Source organism: Lithobates pipiens, unplaced genomic scaffold, assembly GCF_037356315.1.
Source record: "Lithobates pipiens isolate NorthernLeopardFrog02 unplaced genomic scaffold, aLitPip1_a1.2 Scaffold_1, whole genome shotgun sequence".
NCBI lineage: Eukaryota > Metazoa > Chordata > Amphibia > Anura > Ranidae > Lithobates > Lithobates pipiens.
In genome coordinates this window covers 120,026,559-120,050,824 of record NW_027507685.1, presented here as the reverse complement: position 1 = coordinate 120,050,824, position 24,266 = coordinate 120,026,559, and the positions used below count along the sequence as shown (strand labels likewise).

The window sequence follows — 24,266 nt, the reverse complement described above, 5'->3', positions numbered from 1 at the left end:
GTTAAACTCTAACTAGAATTTTTTAATTTTTTTTGGATTGGTGTGTAGAGCAGGGGTCTCAAACTGGCGGCCCCCCAGCTGTTGCAAAACTACAAGTCCAATGAGGCATTCATTGCAAGTCTGACAGTTACAAGCATGACTCGCATAGGCATGATAAGACTTGTAGTCCGCAACAGTTGGAGGGCCGGCAGTTTAAGACCCCTGGCAGCTAATCAAGCCTGAAGGAATCTGATTCTGTCATTTGGCAATTAAATATTTATGTATTAAAAATATAGTGGCATGGAAAGGTAAGAGTGAACCCCTTGGAATTAAATGGTTTTCTGCAGTAATTTGCCATTAAATGTAATCTAATACTCCTCTAAACCCGGTCATAGATGGCTCGGATCTTGGCTGGTTCAGCAGGGACTAGCCCAGATTTAAACCATGTATGGGTAGGCTGAATGTACCCAAGTTGATTGATCAGTTTTGAAACAACCTGCCTGTCGGATTTTACATGCGATTGGCTAGTGGCTGTTATATTCATTAGCAGTAATCACTGTGTTTTACTGATCGGGACAGGCCCCCTAGAACACAATGGCTTGGCAGGAGTGATTCCTCCATTAGCACTGACTGTGTTGATGGGGGAATCAAGCGATTTTCTTTTCTGAAACCTGCACTGGCAGAATCACAGCAGTCACATGATCATAAACCCTGCTCCCGCCATCTGAATCCCCTTAACCACCTAACCCTTGGAAGATTTACCCCCCTTGCCGACCAGGCCATTTTTTGCAATCCGACACTGTGTTACTTTAACTGACAATTGCACGGTCATATGATGTACCCAAACAAAATGGATGTCCTTTTTTTTCACACAAATAGAGTTTTCTTTTGCTTGTGTTTGATCACCTATGTGTTTTTTATTTTTTGCGCTATAAGACCAAGCCAATAAAAAAAATTCTTCCTAAATTTATGTTAATCTGTATTCTGCTACATATTTTCGTTAAAAAAACTCCAATAAGCGTATATTGATTGTATTATGTTTTTTTTTTTTTTTTTTTTAAACTAGTAATGGCAGCAAACAACAACTTATAGCTGGACTGTGATACTGCGACAAACATCCTGACACTAATTGACACTCTTTGGGGACCACTGACACAAATACAGTGATCAGTGCTAAAAAATATGCACGGTCACTCTACTAATGACACTGGCTGGGAAGGGGTTAACTGTGCTACACCTCAAAACTCCTTCACCGGATGCTTCCACCACCTCCATTTGTGCCTGTATCATTTCCCGTGCACGCTGCTTTTTCTCAACATTAAAATAATGCTCTTTAAATCGAGGATCTAGAACTGTTGCAATGCAGTACAGAGGGTTGGACTCGGTGTCTTGAATCAGGTTGGTATCGGCCTCCAATAGAGTGGTTTTAGCCGTTTTTACGCCATGGTCTGTTTCTATCTCTTTTCCTAGCAGACGCTTCAGTGCGGCAATCAAGGGAATAACTTCAGAAATGGAAGCATTAGTTGAGCTTATTTCTTTTGTTAACTGTTCAAATGGAGATAGAAGAGACAAACTATTTTCAACTAACATCCACTGATGTGCACTTGGTGTTGACGGCAGCTCGTAATCTGCAATGTATGCAGCTAAAACATGCTTTTTGTTCAAAAAGACTTTGCAGCATATAGTAGGTGCTGTTCCGACGAGTGGCTACATCTTGCTGCAGTCTTTTCGGTGGCATTCCAAACTGTATCTGCAAAGCTTGTAATCTGGAATAAGCAAGCGGAGAATGCTTAAAGTGACCCACAATTTTTCTTCCTTTTGATACAATATCCGATATGGTGCGCTGACTCAGCAATCCTTCATTCACAGCCAATTGCAGCTTGTGTGCCATACACGGTATGCTTTTAAGTTCACTGTCCTCCATTGCCTTTGCCATGTTCTGCGCATTATCTCGGACAATCAAATGCACTTTAGACTTCTCAATGTGCCAAGTGTCAAGCATGGATTTTAAAGTGTCAGCTATTGCTGCTGCAGTATGTGATCCAACAAACTCACGTGCATTAAGTAGGATGTTTTGCAATTGAAATTTGTCATCTATCCACTGCGCTGTCAGGCTAAGAATGCTCGTTGGACTGACGTCTGAACTCCAAATGTCGGTAGTAAAACTGATTGCTATGATGTCGGTAGTCATGAGCTCTTGAACGTGTTTTCTAACACTGCAAAACAATTCAGGTAGACGGGTATCTGCAAAGTAGCGTCTGCTTGGTAGTGAGTAACGCGGCTCAATATGTTGCATGAGCCTACGGAATCCAATGTCCTCCACAACAGAGAATGGCTGGTCGTCTAATGCAATAAATTCCATAATTTTATCTGTTATGGCAAAAGCTTTGGGACTGTCACTTGCAAATTTTTTAACCTTTTCAAAGACCGTGGCTACAGATGGTGTTGAGCCTGAGTCACTTTTTGGAAGTGGCACTGTTTTCTTGTAATCTGAATGCTGAACTGGATGTCGTGTTTTCAGGTGGTGTATCAAACCTGTTGTTGAAAAAATGCCTTGGCACTGTACCCCCTCTTGAAATTTCTGCTGACCAAAGACTACAGATTGCAAATTTGGGGTCTTTATCAGAAACTTTAAAATATTTCCACACTGCAGACATGGTCCACCTTTGCTTGTAGCGCAGAATAATAGCATAGAGTGGGAGTGAAATCTGAGGGGGAAAAGAAAAAAAGACAAAATCAATTTAAAAGCTAAACCCCAGGAGGCAGCTTTAACCACTTGAGATCCGCGCTATAGCCAAATGACGGCTACAGCGCGGATCTCCTTTTCCGGGATGACGTCAATAGACGTAGTCCCGTGCACGAGCGCCCTGCGACGCGCTCTGTGATCGGCGAGTCTACAAGACTCGCCTGATCACCGATCCGTGCAAGGGGTCGATCCAAACCCCTTATCACGTGATCAGCTGTCAGCCAATGACAGCTGATCATGTGATATAACGGAGCCGGTAATCGGCTATTATTCCTCCTGATGTCCCGATCGCTGGCGGCCGTGATCGGGACATCAGTCCCGATCATGGCCAGCCCTGTTAGTGACCACCTGCCCCCTGCCTCCTGCCAGTGCCACAATAGAAAAAATAAAGGGCCCCCCGTCAGTGCCACCCAGCAGTGCCCACAGTGCCACCCAGCAGTGCCACCCAGCAGTGCCCACAGTGCCACCCAGCAGTGCCCACAATCTGCCTCAACATAGGTGCTGCACCCCAGTGCCACATATCCGTGCCCATAAGTGTCATCTACCAGTGCCCAGCAGTGCCACCTATCAGAGCCCATCAGTCCCATCTACCAGTGGTACCTATCAGTGCCCATCCATGCCACCCATCCATGCCACCTTATCTGTGCCCATCTTTACCCATCAGTGCCGCCTTATCTGTGCCCATCGGTGCCGCCTTATCTGTGCCTATTAGTGCCGCCTTAACTATGCCTATCAGTGCCCACCAGTGCAGCCCATCAGTGCCCACCAGTGCAGCCCATCAGTGCCCACCAGTGCAGCCCATCAGTGCCGCCTCATCAGCGCACTTCAATGAAGGAGAAAAATGACCCGTTTGCAAAATTTTATAACAAACAAACATTATTTTTTATTTTTTTTGCATCTTTTTTTGTTTGTTTAGCAAAAAATCAAACTCCGAGCTGTAATTAAATACCACCAAAAGAAAGCTCTATTTGTGGGAAAAAAATGATAAAAATGTCATTTGGGTACAGTGTTGTATGCCCGCGCAATTGTCATTCAAAGTGCATCAGCGCTGAAAGCTGAAAATTGGTCTGGGACTGAGGGGGGTTTAAGTGCCCAGTAAGCAAGTGGTTAAAAAATAACAAACTATCACTTTTTTTTTTTAAACGCTGCAGCTCTTGCCATGCAAGGTAGTTAATATGTCTGTACTGCAGTACATCTGACTTGTACCAAAAAGATTATATAATTGCACTGATTAAATTTAATTGCAAATAGAATGGATTACTTGCATGCAAATTGCAATTGCATGCTAATATATTTAATTTTTTTGAGCTATTCTGCAGTATAATATACTATAACTTCATGCGCTTGTTGTTGTCATTGCATTTGTCAGCGTAGTATTAACTAAGTTATACATGATTTGTTGAAACATGACAGTGCACAATAAATTTATATATATATATATATATATATATATATATATATATATATATATATATATATATATAGTTATTAAATATATTATATTGCATACTGTGCTATACTATACCAAAATTACAAATTCAATGACAAGGGCATACATTTTATAGTATACTAGTACTACAGAATAAATAGCATGCCATTCCATTTCAAATCAGTTTTATATAACATTTTTTTGGCTACGTCAGATGTACTGTAGTGCAGACATATTTAATACCATACTGCATAGCACAAAAGGCACAGAGGCGTAAGTAATACATGTTGTTTGACTGCTATGACAGTTTCAGTAGTATAGTAAAATAAATTAGTTGGATTGTTTGGCAGTTTAATGCAAAAAGGCAATGCATTGCTCACCAGCGAATAGTATAGGTAGCCATCCAGGAGGGACAGTGCCCACTCTTGTACTTCAGTATGCTATGTGCAGCCCTCTATGAAGCCGTCTCTGGGGTCCCAGCAGCGTCTCACAAGCACGAGGAGCATCTGCGGGGAAGGTGCCAGCGTCTCAGCAGGAAACGTTCTTACGAGTGTGGCGTCTTATCCGCGAGGAACGTGCAAGCCGCCCACAGAACGCGTGATGTCATCAGAAGTTTCTCCCACCGCTACTGCGCATGCGCGATTTTCGGCGCCATTATCGGCAAGAATTCTCTTTTGGCAAAATGCCGAAAAGGCCATTTTCGGCCGATATGTTTAGGCGGCCGAAATTTCGGTGCATCCCTAATTTGATCCCCTACCAACTAACAATAATTCTGGCTCCCACTGACTGGCAATAGTATGTTCTCATGTGGTACGCAGATTAGTCCTGTCAATTTATGAAGGTCAAAACAATGTGGTGCTGCGCTCCCAGAATAAATTGAAGCAAAGGGAACATAAAAAACGTATCCCACAAAAATGTATATATGTGACCTTGTGACACGTGGTCTAATCAAATACACAGGGGACTAGCCCAAAATAAAGTGCTCATGTGTATATATATATATATATCTAAAAACAAGTATATATCAATATATAGGTGGAACAATTAATACCCAAACAATAAATGTCATGTGTGACGTAGCCAAATGTAAAGGGGACTAACCCCAAAGCTAAGGTGCTCAAGTGTATATATCTAAAACCACATAGATCAGATATATATAAATGTATCAATAAAACAATTAATCCATGAGCAGCAGAGTGTCATGCGTGATGGAATCTAAAAACAGTGGTCAAACAAATTAAAGTGCTAAGTGCATATGATGAACAAAACCAAAAAGAACAAATAGTCTAAAAGTGAATATTGCAGTGGAAATGTCAGATGCAATAATAAAGTGACATGGTGCTTTCAAAGTGCAAAAAGCTCTTTCTCCACTTCAGTGATATCCGCGTGTTCGCTAGGCACACCAGGTAATTACATCACCGCTGTAAGGTAAACAGCGTATATGTAGCCCTTTCAGAGAAACGCAGGAAATCAGCAGGGGGACTTCAAATACCCATACTGTTATCGCTGTCCATATAACTACTCCGTAGATGGATTCAGTTGATGCTCAAGGGATAGATATGAAGGAAACCATAGTGTAGTAGATTTTAAAACCAACGATTTATTTAAAAGTTAAAAACTACTCACAAACAGCAAAGGTGAGTCATACAGTAAGGCAGACTACGAGCAGACCGCTCGGGTGTAGGCGTCACTTCCGGTATCCTACGCGTTACGTCACTTCCCGTGATCCGGGATCCCAGTTGAAGTCACGGAAAGTGACGTAACGCGTAGAATACCGGAAGTGACGCCTACACCGAGCGGTCCGCTCGTAGTCTGCCTTACTGTATGACTCACCTTTGCTGTTTGAGTTTGTGTGTTTTGTGCCCCGTAAGGTCACCCTCCTTAAGAAGGCCCATGTACACGTCCGTCTGAAGTTTGCCAATGAACATCTAAATGATTCGGAGAAGGATTGGGATAAAGTGCTGTGGTCAGATGAGACCAAAATTTAGCTCTTGCATTAACTCGACTTGCCGTGTTTGGAGGAAGAAAAATGCAGTCCAGCACGGAGATGGAACATGATGCTTTGGGGCTGTTTCTCTGCTAAAGTTACAGGCCGACTTTGCTGCATTGAGGGGCCAATGGACGGTTCCATGTATTGTAAAATGTTGGGCGAGTCCTTTTTTGGCTTGGGGATCAAATACTTATTTTACTCACTGACCTGAAACTCGGTTTATATTTGTATCGTGTTTTTTCTGGAATTTTGATTGATATTCTGTCTCTATCACTTAAAACAATTAAAGACTCTTCATTGATTTGAAAGTGGGAAAACTTGCAGGGGATCAAATCATTATTTTCCCCACTGTAAATTGTTCTAATATTAAAGATAAGAACATGTAAATAGAATCATACTGTCTCTGTGATTGCAGATTGGAGTGGAAGAAGTTGGCCTACAGATATCCATCATTGAACGAGCCAAGGAGACTCGCAGACACAGAAAGGGTAATGCCTTCTTTCCATTATGTAATTATATCTAAAACTGAGCCTGTAATTCCAGTCTGTGCTAAATATTAGTAAAGAAGTTTACCAGAGACAATTTATAACACACACACAAACAATATTTGGCCATGGGACTTTAAATGAGGCATAATATAAAATTCATAAAATATAAATTTATTATGCAAAGGTTTGACACATACATATAATGTACACAGAAAAATGTAAAGCCAATTGAATGCATATAGGAATATATCATGTACATCAAGCTGGTATATATATTCTCAAATACATGCTTTACACAACCAAGGTGATTGCAATATAATAGAGGGCTGCATCTTGTTTTGTGAATAATTTCACTTCTTCAGGAGTAGATGCCCCTAACAACAGAACTCTAAACTAAGAAACAAATACATAAATGATATTAAACTTCCTAAAAATATGGGGGGGTGCCAACACCCTGCATTTTGATGTTCTAAAAAAAAGACTTGCAAACCAGCTTGGAACTTGATCAAACATGGCACCTCCAAATGGCGACTGCTGCTCAGTGTCTGACAAGAGAGTAGTGGAAGGGGACCAAGATACCCAAGGGGTGGCACAAGAGAGTACATGGCTGTGATGGTGAGATACGAAGTACAAAAAAAACAGACCTGTAAAAAACAAACAAGGTAAAATTAAATTAGAAGTGTACCTCCAGTTACTTCAAATGTAAACAAGAAAATTATCTCAAAATGTTGGAAGTGAAGTTGATATGTATACGAAATAGGTACTACATTAAATAAGTGTTGGAGATAAAAATGTAAAATCAAAAAGTGTGCAGTGGCAGGGGTAACAATGTCTGAAACCCCATTATGAGTACTAACGAGACACAGAAATAGACCCATACAAGTGTATAGGTCAGGCAAGACCATTGCCACCAGAGTTGACTTCAGTCACATGGTTACTTAGTGTTTACAAGGATAAGTGTGGAGTCTCCAGCCACATGGGTCAGGGTCACAAAGGAAAAGAGAGGCCCTCAAAATGCCCCCCTCAATTTAACCCCAGAGGGAAAACTGGCCTCTCCCAGCACCATGTTGGTCGGCAGCTAGGAGGGGGGTAAGTTCCATCATCCACAGAGAATTTTATATATTACATAAAATCCAACTGTCATCTGGCAGGCTCACTTCATAGCTGGTCGTTGTTCAGACTTTTGTCTGTTCTCTGGTAGATCGCCAGCAGTTGACCAACCCAATCCCTACTCTGCCCCACCCCTAATGCCACCCCTAAACACGCCCTCATAAATTATCTTATGACGCTGTTAAATGTTTTATGCAGAACTAAGTTACAAAATAAATATGAACAATTACTACTTTATCGGTGCAGCCTAATCAGTGCCCACCAATGCAGCCTCGTGGGAGATGATACTCCTCCCAGCGATCGTCCAGGAAACTGTGGGGAAGGGAGAGGAGAGCCTGCCAGATCATACACAGAAAAGATCTCCTCTGTCAAAGTCCCGCCTCCTGGACTTGCTCCTATGATAGACAGCACACTATTTCAGTTCCCCATCATTGGACCAGTGTGCTGTCTATCATAGGAGCCAGTCCAGGAGGTTGGAATTTTTTTTGACAGTGGAGATCCCCTCTGTGTGTGATCCGGCTGGCTCTCCTCTTCCTCTCCACTCCCTTCTCCGCAATATTGCAGAATTGGCTCCCATTCAACCCTGCCTGCCGGCCGCGCCCCTTGTGTGTGCTGCCCAGGAAGGGGAGAGCTAAAGGAACCTTTTACTTTGCACTGCTTAGGCAAAGAAAAGGTTCACTTCAAAGTGAATCCACATTTTATGCTTGTTAAATATTTAACTTTGTTCCGATATACATGTATTATGGTTACTTTCTTTACCTTTTCTCAGAATATTGCACTTATTTTAATATGAGCTGTTTTCTGATGGTAGCAGAAATGGACAAACTGACACCTAGTCAGCCAGAGCCCAGCAGTCCAGCTGCTAGTGATCTGAGCCCAACAGCACCCCCTGACCTCTTACCTGATGTGGCCAACAGCAACTCAGAGTGTGTGGTCTGCATGGAGCGAGAGGTAGGTCCTGAATACACAGAACAGCATTTTGAACTGATATTACTGCGGCAGTGAAACCATGGAGTTTTTGTGAAAATGACCCGGTGATAGGTCTTCTTGAAACCTACCTCCCAATCACTGATAGTGACCTTTTGCAGTGCTCCACGATGTTCTATTTTGGGCAGATAATGCATGTCGATGTAAAGTACAAGTCACATACAACAATTGTAACCGTACATATGAGGGTAAAAAAGATGGGATCGCATGGGCATGCTCGTTAAAGATTATTTCCAGGTAAGTCTGTTGGAGCCCCTCTGTGAAACAAGCTCGCCATCTATTTTTCTCACTCAACTCCTGCACAGCATTTTATTTTTTAATTTGTTTTTAAATGTGCTTTCTAGGAAGACCCCACTGCTTACTATTTGTATTTAAGACATGACATACCTCCACTCTCTACAGAGAGCAAACTTCATCCCTTTCCATGAAAAAAGCCCTTTACAATATTCCCATGGCTCTAGTTTCCAGGTACATGTGCACACATCTGAAACCCCAAAAAACTCCCAGAATAAATTTAAAAGAGAGTTTTCATTTGTCTGTACTCCCTGCTCTGGTTTGCATGAGCCATACTGCATGCTATAGAGCAGAGGTATTGAATAAAAATTTGTACAGGTTCCATCAGTAACATTTTTTTTTTCTAGGTCCAAGTCTCATGTTTGTGCTGTGACTAAGAATATTCACATCACAGCCCCCCCATCCTTTACATCTGTGTCCTCAGTACCTCTTTCACTTAATAGCCCCTTTCACATCACACTTGCTCCCCTTTATATCACATTCCTACTCTGCCCCCATCCTTAAGACACAGACCAACCTCCCACCCACTTTACATTACTGTCTTCAGTTCCTTTTTCATGGTCTGTTGTGTAATCATGTCTTCCATTAGTTCTAACAAGCATTTTCAAGAGGACATCTTCACCATATTTGAAAAACGTAAATTCTGCTACTACCCCAATAATCCAGTTAGGCAGAAAACACAGTTTTTTCGGTTACCAATCCACAAGCCAGTAATAAAGATTTGAAACAGATGCAGTCGGTGACTCGGATCCTTCACAGCAAAAAATCAATTCATGTGTAGCGCCCTCTAGTGTTGACTAGATGTAGATGTGTAGAATAGGCAAACCATACTCTGACTCATATTTTACATTTGTGAATCTGTAATTGGGTCAGGGTTATTAGAGTTCAGTGTTGGATGACTCATCTTGGCAGCCCTTTGTTGCCTCCCCCTGGTGTTTTGAAGGCAGGAGAATAGGGATGAGCTCAGGCGTGTTCACATGGTCCATGTGCAGAGCCCGCCTGGAAGTCGGCCCAGCGCTACGCTAACCACAGACAGTGAGACATTACGCGATCTCTGCAGCTGCGCATCGGGGCAATGTCTCAATGCCTTTGATTAGTGCAGCGCTGCGCCGACTTCCTGGCAAGGATCATGCGAACATGCCTAAGCTCATCCTTACTGGAGAATCTTCTAGAATTAGTGGGCGGGGGTTAGGAGGAGCTACCATGTGTATTTATGAGGCCTCAGACAAATAGGTATGGGCCATGCCAGCAGGGCAGTCGGTGGCAGATGGAGATGCAATTTTGAGGAGGCTGTTGGTGGCCCTGAGGGGTAATCCATAGTCTGGGGGAGTGGTGACCTGCCTTGGGCTGGGGCTTTGGTGCTGGAGAGATCCTGCCAAAGACACACGGGAGGAATCTTTTCTGGAGGCACGGGAACAAGGAGAGGACGGAGTGAGTAGCTCAACACTGGTGGGAACTAACAAAGGGGGAAGACTGCCACATGTAGCCAGTCTCCCTCAAAGACAGCGGTGGGATTAAGTATTCAGTCCATTCCCTTGGAGATCTCCTGAGAGTCAGCCGGGTGGGCTGGTGAAGAGTCAGTCAGGTAGACTGGTGTGAAGAGGAAGCCAGGAGGACTAGTGAAAGAGGCAGCTGCAGCTGCAGCCAGGTGGGCTGGCCGAGGCTGTAGTGATGGTGTTGGGATCAGTGACCACAAAGGAAACAGGAGGGAAAGTTGCATGCTTTGTCACTCCACGTATGCTACTGTTAAAACTGCGAGTTCCTGCTTATAATGGGCTGTTACTGAACTGACGAGAAGACTGTCAAGTTCCCACAGGAGTGTACTAGCAGAGGCTGAACAATAAAGGACCAACAGTGTGCAGGAGGAAAGTGAAGAGAAGACTGTATATAGCTATATATAGGAAGTTGTTCCTGAAGTTTGCTAAAGTCAAGTGGGCATCCCATAACTTCCCATCCCCATCCAAGTTGTCTCATTCCCAACTCACTAATAAAAAACAAAAACAAAGCTACAAACTGTTCCCTTACTCTGTGTGCCTGCGAAGAGTCGGTGTGCCTGACTGGGCAGGAGTGGGGGGGTCCCTGTTCATCTTCAGCTCCCACATGGGGTGTGCTACATATGGCTGGACAAATAAATCCAACAGACAAGCAACTTACGTGGTTCTGCCCTCAGGGGGGCCTTAATCATAATCTTCACCATACTGACTGCACTCTGACCAAGGCACCCTTTAAAATTCTGCATAAACTCGAGGCACCCCATTCTAAAATGTAACAAACTAAAATAGTTTTACATAATGCAGCATCCACACACATAGAACACCCAACATTGTAGGTGATTTATTCTTATAGAGCAATATACATTTTCACACTGGTACGAATTAGTATTCCAGCATTTCTCTCCCTCACTCCGCTTACATGACCCCAGTGTTGACAGGGGAGGGGCAAGTAAGAATGCTGTGCAGGCACCCAATGTCTTCCTTATTAACTGAAGTAACTGATCAATCCAAACTATTATTATTATCAGCTATGTATTAATTTGTCTAGTCCCTATATATTAGTTAGTCTATTAACACTCTGAGCACATGCTATCTTTAATATCACAATACTACAACACTTAGCTATGAAACCAAATATACGGTCTAAGATCAATCAAATCTCATTTATTTTCCAAGGAAATAAGAAAGCTTACATAAGGTATCAATAGCAATGACAAGAGTACATAGCATACAATCAAAATACAATACAAGCAGTATACTTAGCAGATCCTCGTGACTGAGCCTCGTGATGGAAAAAGAGGAAGCTCTCTTCAATCATTCCCTTTTTGACAAACACACACCATCCAAACCGCATCCTACTGCCCACCCTCCTTTGCCTGTGGACTAATTAGTGTCTCTGGGGCATCTCCTCCCCCAAGCTAAATATCTCTGACCATCCTGCCATAATTTGCCTCTGGGGGGCAGGGTTTGTCCATGAATTGCAACTGCTCCGACTGGGTTCACATCTTGTGCTTCGATTTCCGACGCCCTTCCCGCTCATTAGGTCCATCTTTTGTCCTCCCAGACAGATCTGAGCCATCATTGTCATCAATCTATTTGAAGCTTCGTGCACACCAGGTGGGCTGAAGAGAATTCCTTTTGCTATGCAGATTCTGTTTGGTGCCACATTCCTCTATACCTTCAATATGGCTGAGCTTGGTTGTACAAACAGATGTGTAGAAACTTTAGATATATAACATTCATGTTCAATTCCAACATTAACCAATGACAACATTGGTTGTTAGGATGCCAGCAATTGACACAAAAGGTTGCCCAAGGCTGCAAAATGAAAACCTATGGCTTTCCGCAACAAAATAGCAGATTTGATCCACCCACTGGCTTGTACACAATTTTTGGTCAATTTGGACCAATTTTTAGGCACTTTGCCTAGGCACCCCTGAGGAAACCAAAAGGCACCCTGTTTGAAAAAGGCTGCCCTAATCTGTATCATGTTTGTGTCAGGGGTCAAAGCAGCACCCCTCATAAGCATGCTCTATTGAGTTGAAATAATAAATTTTATTTATAGGTGCATTTCGGAACACCCAAGGTCACCATGTAGACTACTATTCCTCACCCTGAGACAGTCCTTGTTGCCTGGCTGTAATACTAATCCCCTGCTGTCAGTACTTCCTGAGTCACTGACCGTGACTGGTATGCATACTAAATTAAAATCAGAAAATACTCATTAGTCCTTATCTGCATATTTATTTTGGTTTACTGACTCCAATAGTGTACATTTCTAGTTGTGTGGGGGAGGTTTAGAACCTTAGTTAAGATTTATTGCTGTCTGTGTGTGTACTTATTAGTTAGATGTACTTTCACTTCCTGTCCAGGAAGTGACAAAAAAGGAAATGAAGAGACTGGACACGGGCAGAATTTAAAATGAGACTGACGTTTAACCCTTTCCTAGCTTATGTACAATAAAAAAATGCATGAAAAGGAATCCGGTTTTAAATAAGCCGAAAACAATCAGTAAATTGTACAAGGACCATAAAATTGTCCCTTAAGTGCTAATGCATCTGTTGTAACCATGAATGATGTTCTTGTTTCAGGCCCAGTCAATATTCATTCCCTGCGGTCATGTTTGTTGCTGCACCAACTGTGGGGATGCCCTCCATGCCTGCCCACTGTGCCGAAGAGATATTGCCCAGCGCATCAGGATCTACCACAGCACCTAAGAACAGCCTCCGCAGGGTGAGGACGCGATGACTGCTGGATATGAAAGCCATGACGGAGCAAGACTGGGAAAAAATTGAAGCTGCTGAGTATTTATCTGTGATATTTCCTGCTTACGCTGTGAATTATATACACTATAGACCAGTACTGTGTACAACCATCAGTCCATTCATAATATGTCAGTTTTTACTCTATGCTTACCCCAGTGGAGGTCTGCTATATCACAACACTGTGTGCGTCCACATTCAATGCACTTATGCTGTGCTGAGTCTTTTGTGTGTCAAGACTCCCAAATGTGATATTTTGGTTTCTGGTGCAGCTTGATGGACAGAGTCAGCCCATGGCTTTTTATATAGTCTTGGACACTCCATCAGTGAGAGCTCCCCAACAAAATTCCCAACTCTGCTTCTATCCATCTGGGATTTTTTATGTGTTCTTGCCCACCTTTGTGTGCTCCAGCAACCTCCTGTTACATTCTCTATAATTTAATATAAATAAGAATCCAGCAGGGATGGTGAGAGCCCTTTAGAGTGAGCATAAAGCCTGTGGACCTGGAAACTCAGCACGGCCATTTCACCAACAGAGACAGATGCAAGAAGTTGTCAGGGGTAACACTTCATCTAGCATCTACATTATTAAAGGAAAGCCTATGTGTTTATGTCTTTGTTAAAGGAAACCTTATGTATTTGTCTATTTTCATTTTGTGTGGATGGAACCTTTAACTAAATTCCTCCTTGGGGTTCTATGTTCCATTGGCAAAATCAGTTGCAAGCTGTTGTTTTCCTTTTCAGGTTTAAAAGCAATAGAGGTAAAATCTGGTTGCTGGCCAATATCAAAGTTACTCAGTGCAGTAATTCACCTATATCCCAGTTTATTTGTATAGAGATCCAAGCAGGAATATTTAGTGGGATGTGAGAAAGTTATTTTGCTTTATGATGTTATTTTTATGTTAGTGTACATATATGTAGTTTTATTTATTCAGTGTATGATGATGCAGAGTGACACTCGACTGCTGCAGGCTGGAATCATTGGCCTCTGCCTGTTGATGTACTAGAGCTTCCAAAGCAGCCATTTTGTCCACTGAGCCAATTTTCCTGAACAAGTCACCCACCCACCACACCACAAGGAACCAGCAGGAAGTCCATTCCAGTTGACATTTTTTCAGTGCTGGTTTTAAAATGAAATGTATGTCCTGGCTCTGTAAAATGACAGCCTTGGAGATGAATAGGGGGGTACAGGCAAAGGATTTACCGTTTTTTATGAGAACACATTTGAACAGATTTTCACTCTCTTTGAAAACTCTCTTTTTATTTAGAATGGGATTAGGACCAAGTAAAGGTCTCTCCCACTGCCAGCTCAGCTGTAATAGGCTGAGATTGGATTTTTCCAAGATTTTGCAAAGTAATTTCTAGGGGCAGGAAACAAATCCTGCATTACATACTGTATGGTGGACTGTCTATAGGAATTTAAGGGGGTAATTGACCTTACATGAACCGTGTCTGGATGGTGGAAGGTTTCCCTGCCTGTAGTGCTATGGATACCTAGCAGGGGGAAGTGAAACAGTGGGTTTGCTTGTTTTGGCCCCCAGCTGGTCCTTGAGCTGTGGTTTTCCCTATGAAGTATTTCAGCATTTTAGAACAAGGCAGAAAAGTGCAGTTCAAGCATGGCTCTGTCTCTCTTCCTGGACTCCAGGCAAATCATTGACTGGCTGTTTATTTGTACAGATAGATGACGAGAGCAGTTACACTCTAAAAGTTGAAAGTTAACAAGAGAAGCTCTGTAGGAGGCCTCCCCTAAGTGCTTGTGGTATGTAAAATGAATATAATCATGTAGCCATGATGGAAATCAACCTTTCATGGTGTCTACAAGGGAGATTCCTTTTGGAATATACCAACTTAGCCAGGGCTGCTGGTAGGGAGTACCACCAGGCCTCCTGTAGGGGGCACAGACAGCGGGGCGGATCAGTGCGGTGGAACGGGAAGACAATTATAGAACAATGCACTGTGTCTGTGTCTCTCCCTCCAGCAGCTGAAAGCTGGTTTCTCCCCCTCTCACCCGCTTTCAGCTGCTGGAAGGAGAGACACAGTGCATTGTTCTGCAATTGTCCTCCCGTCCCACCGCACTGATCCCCCTCCTTGTGCTGCCGATATCTAAATCCTCCTGTGTATTTCTTCCAAGCTGTAAAAAATAATGTAAAAAAAATAATACTAATAATTGTAAAATAACATTTAAAAAAGGAAAATAAAAATTGTAAAAAAAGAAAATGTAAAAAAAATTGTAATTCGAGAGGGGGAGGGTCGGCTGTACAGGGCCCCATGATTTCCAATGGCAGCCCTGCTGTTAGCCTCCAGATGCCACAGTTGAGCTGTCTCTACCAGGAATAAAAACGGATACCCTTGCCTCATACATCAGTAGTTGTCAAAAAATGGAAATCTTGTAGGTGGACCTTTTTGTCCCAAAGCCTGTCCAATCAAATGCAGGCCTGTTAATAGTGCCTATCCAGTCATGGAGCTGCACACTTGGCTTGGAATAGTACAGCTTTAGTTTGCAGGAAACCTGTGATGAGAGAAATGTATGGGGGCAGCCACTGCTGAAATTCTGAAAATGCTGATTATCTGGCTATCATGGTGACCTTCTCTCTTCAGTACTGAGTCACTGACCTGGGGCAGCGATGCAGATTAGGAGACCAGCCTGTAATCTTGTTTCAAATCAGTAACTAGAAAGTTTTGCAGAGGGATGTCAGCATTGGCAATCACAGTAACCCGGGCAGCACAGTGGTGTAGTGGTTAGCACTCTCACCTAGCGGTAAGAAGGGTCGCTGGTTCAAATCCCAACCACGACACTACCTGCCTGGAGTTTGCATGTTGGGTATCAATTTACTCAGCGTAACATTATCTTTAACACTATAAAAAAAAAATTGGGCTAACTTTACTGTTTTATTTCTTAATTCAAAAAAGTTTATTTTTTCCCAAAAAAAAGTGCGCTTGTAAGACCACTGCACAAATACGGTGTGACAGAACGTATTGCAACAACTGCCATTTTATTCTCTAGGCTGTTAGAAAAAAATATATATATGTTTGGGGATTCTAAATAATTTTCTAGCAAAAAAAATTAAAATAAAAATGTTTGTAACTTGTAAACAACAAATCTCAGAAAGAGGCTCCGTCCTTAAGTGGTTAAGCTTGTACAGGAGCAGTGTGTATAGCACGTTTTTGTAAAGCGTTTGCAAAGATTTCAGCTTTTAAAAGTGGTTGTAGAAAAAATTTCTGTGAATAATAAACATGTTATACTTACCTGCTCTGTACAATGGTTTTGCACAGAGCAGCCCCGAACCTCCTTCTCTGGGGTCCCCCGCTGGCGATCTTGGCTCCTCCCCTTCTCCAAACAAGCCAGGAACTCATGTGGGCTCAATCCTCAGCTGGGCTGTTTGCATCTATAGACGCACACAACGCGGCTAAGCCCACTCTCTCTTCCCAGGAGTTTGACTGACAGCAGCAGCTCATGTCAGAAGACTGAGATGGGAGAAGACCTGCTTTAGATGGGCACAGCGCCTGATTGAGTTTGCACTCAAAGCATTTAAGAGAAGGCACGGCTTTTGAAAGGTTTTTTCTTTTTTTTTTTTTTTTTTTTACCTTAATACAGAGAATGCATTAAGGTAAAAAAAAAAAAAACTGTCTTTATAATTACTTTCACATACTATTTAGCTCCAGTTTGGGCGTGTTAAACACAAGTCCTAATGGGAGTGCTGACTGTCACTTTAAACAAGCTGCTAGTAGACTTCAGCAGTACTTGAAACTTGTAAAGAGTCTGATACCTGCTTGTATTAAGTGATAGCACTCCCATTAAGAAAAAAAAGTCAATGGTGGATCACTTTTCAGGAGTAGATGGCGGGCGGCTCAAAGGCAGCGTTGTCTCCTGAATGCCTGTTTTACCCATTAAAAGCCCACTGCATCGCATCCTTGTGCATTACACATGGTTGTGGTGTATTATCATTCACTTGAAGAATAGGTCACATTTGGCAGAGATTCCATCTGTCAAATGCAATGTGTATGAGTGTTGCCATGCTGCAGCAATGTCTTCTAATGCTGGCTTTGTTAAATTATAATTTGGTGGTCAGGGGGTGGTAATAATACAGACTGAACACCTGTGTTTACTATCCCTTGACTACAGATGTACACAAGGCCTGAAGACTTCAATAAGGCTGCTTAGATCTAGTCTCATTATTTTATTGTTGTCTCATTTGCACATTAGGGAGAAATATCTTCACTTCCTGTCTAATTGATCAATCTCAGACAAAAGAGGAAGTGTGGGGAAATCTCAGGAACAGGTGCAGAGACAGCATTTAAAATCTCAACAGGGCACAGAAAGCATTACCTGACCCAGGCTTTAACCCTTCTGTACTTTAAGGACATTTACCTTCTGGATTGGTCCTGTGTCCATTGTTACAGTGAGAGAAAGCAATTGAAAATCCCCAAACTGAGTTGTCATTAGAGCAAGTTAGGGAAAATCCTATAGGCTAGATTCACATCTGTGTGGGTTGGTTCTGCTGCGGGTCCCCACCTGTTTCCGCAGACACCCACACAAAAAAAAAAAAACACTGGATTAATCCTAATCACATACTGCACGTGCTGGGACATGTGCAGTTCCCGTGCGGGCTGCGATTTCTAAAATGCTGCAAGGATCTCTTCCCTGCATTTTAGGAGGCATGGCAGCCTATTCAAATGAATCGGCTGCCGTGCCCATGGAAAATGTGACTCGCAGAGCCGCACATGTTGAACCTAGCCTTATTGGGAATACCCACACTTAGGACAACTTCTCTAAGGTATTATTATTATTATTATTAACTTTTTTAATAAGATTTATATAGCTCCAACAGTTTATGCAGCGCATTACAATGTATAGGGGAGACAACACAATTACAGTATAATACAAAAGGTACAGGAGGGCCCTGCTCATAGAGCTTACATTCTAAAGGGAGGGGGTGGTGGTACAAAAGGTAATCGCTGCAGAGAATGATTTGATGGGGGCGGCTCGGGGACAGTTAGGTGGGTGTGGGATAGGCTTCCCTGAATAAATGAGTTTTCAGGGAACTCCTAAAGGTGGACAGGGTAGGGGCTGAGCGGACAGACTGGAGCAGGGAGTTCCAGAGGATGGGAGAGGCTCTGGAGAAGTCTTGAAAGCGAGCATGAGAGGAGTTAACAAGGGAGCTAGAAAGCAGGAGGTCGTCGGAGGAGCGGAGGGGACGATTTGGGCGATATCTGCAGATGAGGTTGGTGATGTAGATGGGGGCGAGGTTGTGGATTGCTTATGAATTTCCACTTATTTCCTTTTGAGACTCCAGGACCGAAAGTGAAGGGAAATCCCCCCAGTGCAACACAGACAGCAAAAATAACTTTACAGTGGTGTTAACCTTTTCTAGTTTATTATGGCGTACATGTTCTCTGTAAAGGGAACCGGTCATAACAGATGATGATTGTGACATCTCAGGATGTCATCCAGGATAAGGAGCCCCATTGGCATATTTTGGTGGTAGATTCAGGGAAGATCTCGCACAGCCCTGGCACTGCTTTCTGGAGCAGGACAACAGAAGCCACAGCACTAGGCAAGATTTGAATACATATGTTGTAATGATGAACAAGGGGGGCAAATTACATTAGGATGACTTACCAGAACTACACTGCTGTTGCAAGAACAAAAAGAGTTTAGAAATACCTTATTGGCCAAAACTGCTTTTAATGTGTCAATTTCAAATGCACTTATTTTTAAAATCTTACATGTCTGTGACCCACAGGTTTTGAGTGCAACACTGTGCTGTAAACTCCATGCAGCTTCCTGAAAGTTGTATATTGTGTGTGCTGTACCACTGATCCATTGCATGGTGGACATTCCCCCCCTACTTTATCCTGTTGTTGTAATAAAATAAAGTGCCTTTGCATGGATGACTGAAGTTCTTTGAATTGTTATTGTGCAGAGTTCATGTCATGTGTTCTGGTAATCCGCTAGACAGTTCTAGTTGAATACTAGGCAGGAGTCGTCGTGTTCCCCAGGTCTCAGTGCTACAGTTATTATCTCCAAGGAGGAATCAAAGTGCAACTGCTAGTGTCCAGATAGGTGATTGTAAACTTAGGCTGGCCATACACGGTTCGAATCTCGTCTGATTCACCAGGGACCGCCTGAGTGAGATTCAAACCATTAATGGGCAGGCTGAATGACCAATCAATTTGGGTACAACCAGCCTGCCGGATTCGCTTCCGATCATCGTAAGCGGCTGCTATAGTCGCTAGTGATAATCACTGCTCGCTCCCGACGGGAACTGCTTCCGCCACCTGCCCCCCCCCCACCGAGAAAGGGGAATCCCTCCTGCTGAGCATTCATCCTATCTGCACTGTATGTGTTGATGGGGGAATCATGATCATTTCTTTCTTGCAACCACAGAATCATACAGGGGAATCCCTCCTACTGAGCCATTGTATTCTCCTAGCAGGCAAAGCTGTCCCTGGCTGGAAAAGACATATAGCAGCCGCCAACGATCATCGTATGTAAAATCCGTCAGGTTGGTAGTACCCAAGTTGATTGATCGGCCAATTTAGTACATTCAGCCTGCCCATACATGGTTCGAACAGTCTATAGCAGGGATATGCAATTAGTGGACCTCCAGCTGTTGCAAAACTACAGTTTCATCATGCCTATGCCTCTGGGAGTCAGGCTTGCTATGCCTCATGATAGTTCTGCAACAGCTGGAGAGCCACTAATTGCATATCCCTGGCCTATAGCCAGCCTTACTAAATTAAAGGGGGTGTCCATTTACATCCACCTGCCTATAGGCTTACTTGGAGCTTCCAATCAGGTCTGTCTGAAAAACAGAGCGGTGGGTCCGATTGTACCACTCCCGTAATAGGATCCTAAAAGAAGTATTTCCACCCAGGTCCAAAAGATAAAAGGGTCTGCATCCTTTTCCATTTTTCTCGACCTAAACATGGCGCATCTGAGATGGTCTGATGTAAACAGACTCATGTCTGTTTTCATCTGGCTGCCCATAGATCTAACATGGGTCTGGAAAGCTTGGTATGTAAAGGATGAAGGAAAAAAAATATATATATATATAATATGAACAGGCACATATGTCATATAAAAAAAAGTGGCATCCATCTTATTTTGCTCCGATTCAGCAAGAGCCCTCTGTTCATGGATTCTCTGCTGATCCAACCCGACAGCCCCTGAATGAAAGAGAATACTCTTATTTTGTGTGTGCTAATGCTAAGCTCCTTGTGTTGTCAGAAATGTCTCAGACACAAAGTCCCACTTTGTACTTCTTTAGTAAAGGTCAACAGTACCACTGGCCACATGGTTTGGGGACTGCCTTTGTGGGTTTCTAGAAAAAGAAACTTAAAATAAAATGCAAATGATAAAGAGAAACATCAAATGGACAAATTTACAGAAAGCTGTACAGTACACAGAAATAATCAAAATGGCATCACAGTGTGCTGTACAATGCATAGTTACAAAAGTGTCTCTTCTTCTGCAGTGTGTATTCTTGAGAGCCGCACATTTTCTAGGCTCTGCCTACTTTCAGAAGGGATGGGTGCTTAGGCAGGGTCTGCACCAATTTCATTATAAAGTAGCTCAGTATAGCCATCTCTGATCCTTAAACGTGACACACACCACCTTTTAAATGTATATAAAGCTGGAAAGAAAAACTATTATAAATGAACACTTAAACACAAGAGGAGGAGTTGCACTTTAAACGGGTCTGACGGTGGAACACCACATTAGGACAAAGGATTTCTCTGCTCCATAGAGTATAAACCGTATTAACCTAACAGGCTTGAACTTGTGTTCCCTACTAACTCCAGGACAACATCAGGCGATAGGAGTTTGAACAAAGTCCGACATCAGACATCACTCACTTATACATTTCCTTGGCCCTAAAGCATAAACATGTTAGTTAGTGATAAATCCACTGACCATGTTCTGACCATGGACTCGAAGTCCACAATACGCTGGACATAAGGATCCCTGCAACGTTCTCAAGCTTCCTTTCAGCTGAATGCTTTGCAGCCTGATGGTCAGAAGTGCTGAAGGTATTGCATGTTTTCTGTGTTACTCCATAGCAGTTGTCTCTTCTAAAGAAAGAACTACTCAAAGCTGCAACACATCAAGAAGAAGCTGCAGCCAGAAGAGAAAAAGATCCAACATTTGAGAATTTGTACCCTTCTCTGAATTTCTCGCTTGGAGTTCTGGACATTGATCATTTGGCCTGGAGAAAAGTTTTGTTAATGCTTTGTGTCAGCCTGCTGATTCCCCAGACTGGGTAATATTTAATTTCCTACGCATTTCTAGGAAAAGTGCTGAAAAAAAGTGAATGTGCACAATGGCAAGAGGTTGGCTTTCAGCCTGATATTTTTTAGAGACTCTAATTTTTGGTTTGGGACAAAGTTATTATCTACGTCATATAGTCAATATTAACATATTTCCTATTACATAAGATATAAAACCAAACCTAAAGAAATTGCCAAACTTTGCCAGAATTTGGTACGAGATATGATAAAGTGACCAAAGGTTTTGGGGAAGTCAGCTAACTAAAGCCAATACACTCAATACTATAGTTCCCCCTCATAAGCAAATCTTACAAGTGATGGTAGTGGATGTACAAGAGGCAACAAGTACAAGCAACGATTGGGACGTACATTAAATGTACTGCCATCTAAATCCTGGTCAACAAGAATCCTGAGGAATCCCTGGCATCATGGACTTGCCATCTGTAGAAGCTGAGATTGGAGTCAGCCCGGGAGAATGTCCTATCTGTTATGAAGCTTATAAGACCACTTTACAGTCACGAGCACCCAAAACTTTGCAATGTGGCCACACACTGTGTCTGCACTGTCTAATAAAGCTGGTTTGCCACAGCTTGCTGATGACCTTCGTAGTGTGCCCATTTTGCCGCAGTGTCACCATGATACCTGAGGAAGGGGTCCAAGGCTTAAAGACGGATGAGGAGACCTTAAGCAGGTCCCCTGTGGCTACCATGTTCAGTACCACCTCTGATGATGCCTTGTCTCAAAATTCAGATTTTTCCAGCCCAAGAGTGTCTTTTTCTGAAGGCCATACTTCATCACCTCGACTATCAATCTTTACAGTCAGTGACGTCCTGGTCCCTGACCAGGGCCAGATATGGGGAGGAAGGTACATGCATGACATTCAGAGCACTTATCTCCTAGGAATCAGCCGTCGAGTAGCATTGTCCCAAGTCCATCCATTTCCAGCATCAAATTCTTTCTCTGCACACAGCTTGAGACTTTGCTTAGCTTTGGGACTGATCATAGGTCTTGCTTGTATCTTCTTCATTATCATTTTTTTTAAATAAGCATAAAGTCTCCACAAACAAGACATCAAGGAGGAAGTTGTGGCATCTTGTCAAGGAAATAACAATGATAAAACTGTGAAAAGCTTTTTAAACTTCTCTGAACTAAAGACTCTTCTAACCATGCCACATCAGGTAACACAAGCATACTCTAGCCAAAGAGGTGCTATTAGTGCAAATTCAGTTTTAGTTCTTCGTTCTTTGAATAGGTTGTATAGGCTACATATTCCATTCAGAGCTGTTATGTATAGTGGTCTGTTGGCTGTACGATGGAAGCACCTTCCTGACAATAATGGCTGCAAATCTAGCTTTCACACCAGGGTGTATGTCAGATACACAAAACAAGGTCTATGACTGCCCATGACTTGTTTGATGTTACATAGTCAGGTTGAAAAATGACACAAGTCCATCTGCATGTCCATGATCTGTTGACACATAAATGTATTTACATTGATATACACACCTCTCTACTATTTTTATACATCAAAATGCACAGGAGTCCTCATTTTTTATGTTGAGCCTTCCACAGTTATTTTTGTCACCTCAAAGTTAATTGTTGATTTGGATGAGACAAACTGCATTAAATAAGTGTAAAAAAAAAAAAAAATAATAATCCTCCTTTATTAATTTACCTGTTATATCTTTTTATTCTCCTAGTAGTTACTTGGCAATTACAGTTCCTTGTTTGTTAACCTTCTACAATCTTACCCGAAAGCACGTGCATCAGACATCAAGACAGCCAAGCTCAGCCCTAACCAGTGTTTTTCACATTCTGAGTGGAAGCTAGAAAGGATTAGCTGTCCATATTTCTGGACAAAAACCTTGAAGGTTCTATACCTTCCAAATGCTTTGCATAAACTACAGTACATAAACCACCATGATAGGCAGAAACATACTATTTCTCTAGCACAGCCCCGGATCTGGGTGCAAAGTATACAGTATCTTTTAGGCTCCAAAATGAAACTCGGCAAAGAGAGACCACATTCCAGTGACTGGCTGAGAGACTCGGGCTCCGTTCACACATAGGCGATTTGAATTGGGGCCAAGGATTTGCCACAATTCTTCTTGTTATTCTAGAATCGTGGCAGGGTGCGTTTGCAGTGTCATTAGTTCTTATGCCAGCTTCTTTGGAGCAGAGGGAGGTTTTTTCAAATGAATGATAATGCTCCACTATAAAACACAAAAAAACACAAGCTGCAGCAGCTGTCACTGCGCTACACTCAGGTGTGAATGAAGTGTTAAGCTGGATAGTGGATACACACAACACAATTTTTATTCAATTTCAATACATTTACCTTCAACTATGTAGTGCAAGGGCCTGCCTGATTGCATACACATTAAAAGTGTTTAGGTTTGGCCTCATATTATAAGGTTTTGGTAAATATAAAGGAAAGCTATACAAGAAAATTATACAATTTTCCTTTAGATTTACCAAAACCATAAACACCTAAACACTTTCAAATTATATGCAATTAGGCAGGTCTTTGTACTACATAATTGAGGGTAAATCTAAAGGAAATTAATTAAGAATATTGTATAATGCATTGCCAGCTATAGACAGTTCGAACTATGGTATGGGCAGGATGATTGATCAACTTGGGCATGACCAGTCTAATGGATTTTACCTGCGATTATTGCATGTGGTCGTTATAGCTTTTAGCAATAAGCATTGTC

General features: G+C 42.4%; 1 protein-coding gene and 1 long non-coding RNA gene across 4 annotated transcripts in view; one reads left to right on the top strand and one right to left on the bottom strand.

The window, feature by feature from the left end:
- The window catches only part of LRSAM1 (leucine rich repeat and sterile alpha motif containing 1), a 144,836-nt gene extending 125,666 nt beyond the window's left edge, over positions 1–19,170 (top strand). For 2 of the 3 annotated variants that reach the window (XM_077475170.1, XM_077475157.1), the window contains 3 exons: positions 6,560–6,632; positions 8,554–8,693; positions 13,108–19,170. In XM_077475170.1, coding sequence (XP_077331296.1) covers positions 6,560–6,632; positions 8,554–8,693; positions 13,108–13,233 — 339 coding nt within the window. In that variant the 3' untranslated portion in view covers positions 13,234–19,170. The remainder of the gene's footprint in view (positions 1–6,559; positions 6,633–8,553; positions 8,694–13,107) is intronic. The other variant, XM_077475161.1, reaches the window with a different exon arrangement.
- On the bottom strand, positions 6,788–23,072 carry LOC143974126 (uncharacterized). Its single transcript, XR_013272172.1, has 2 exons — positions 21,197–23,072; positions 6,788–7,276 (listed from the first exon to the last, which is right to left on the bottom strand). It is a non-coding gene; the product is annotated as an uncharacterized LOC143974126 (long non-coding RNA).
- Between the last annotated feature and the right edge of the window lie 1,194 nt (positions 23,073–24,266).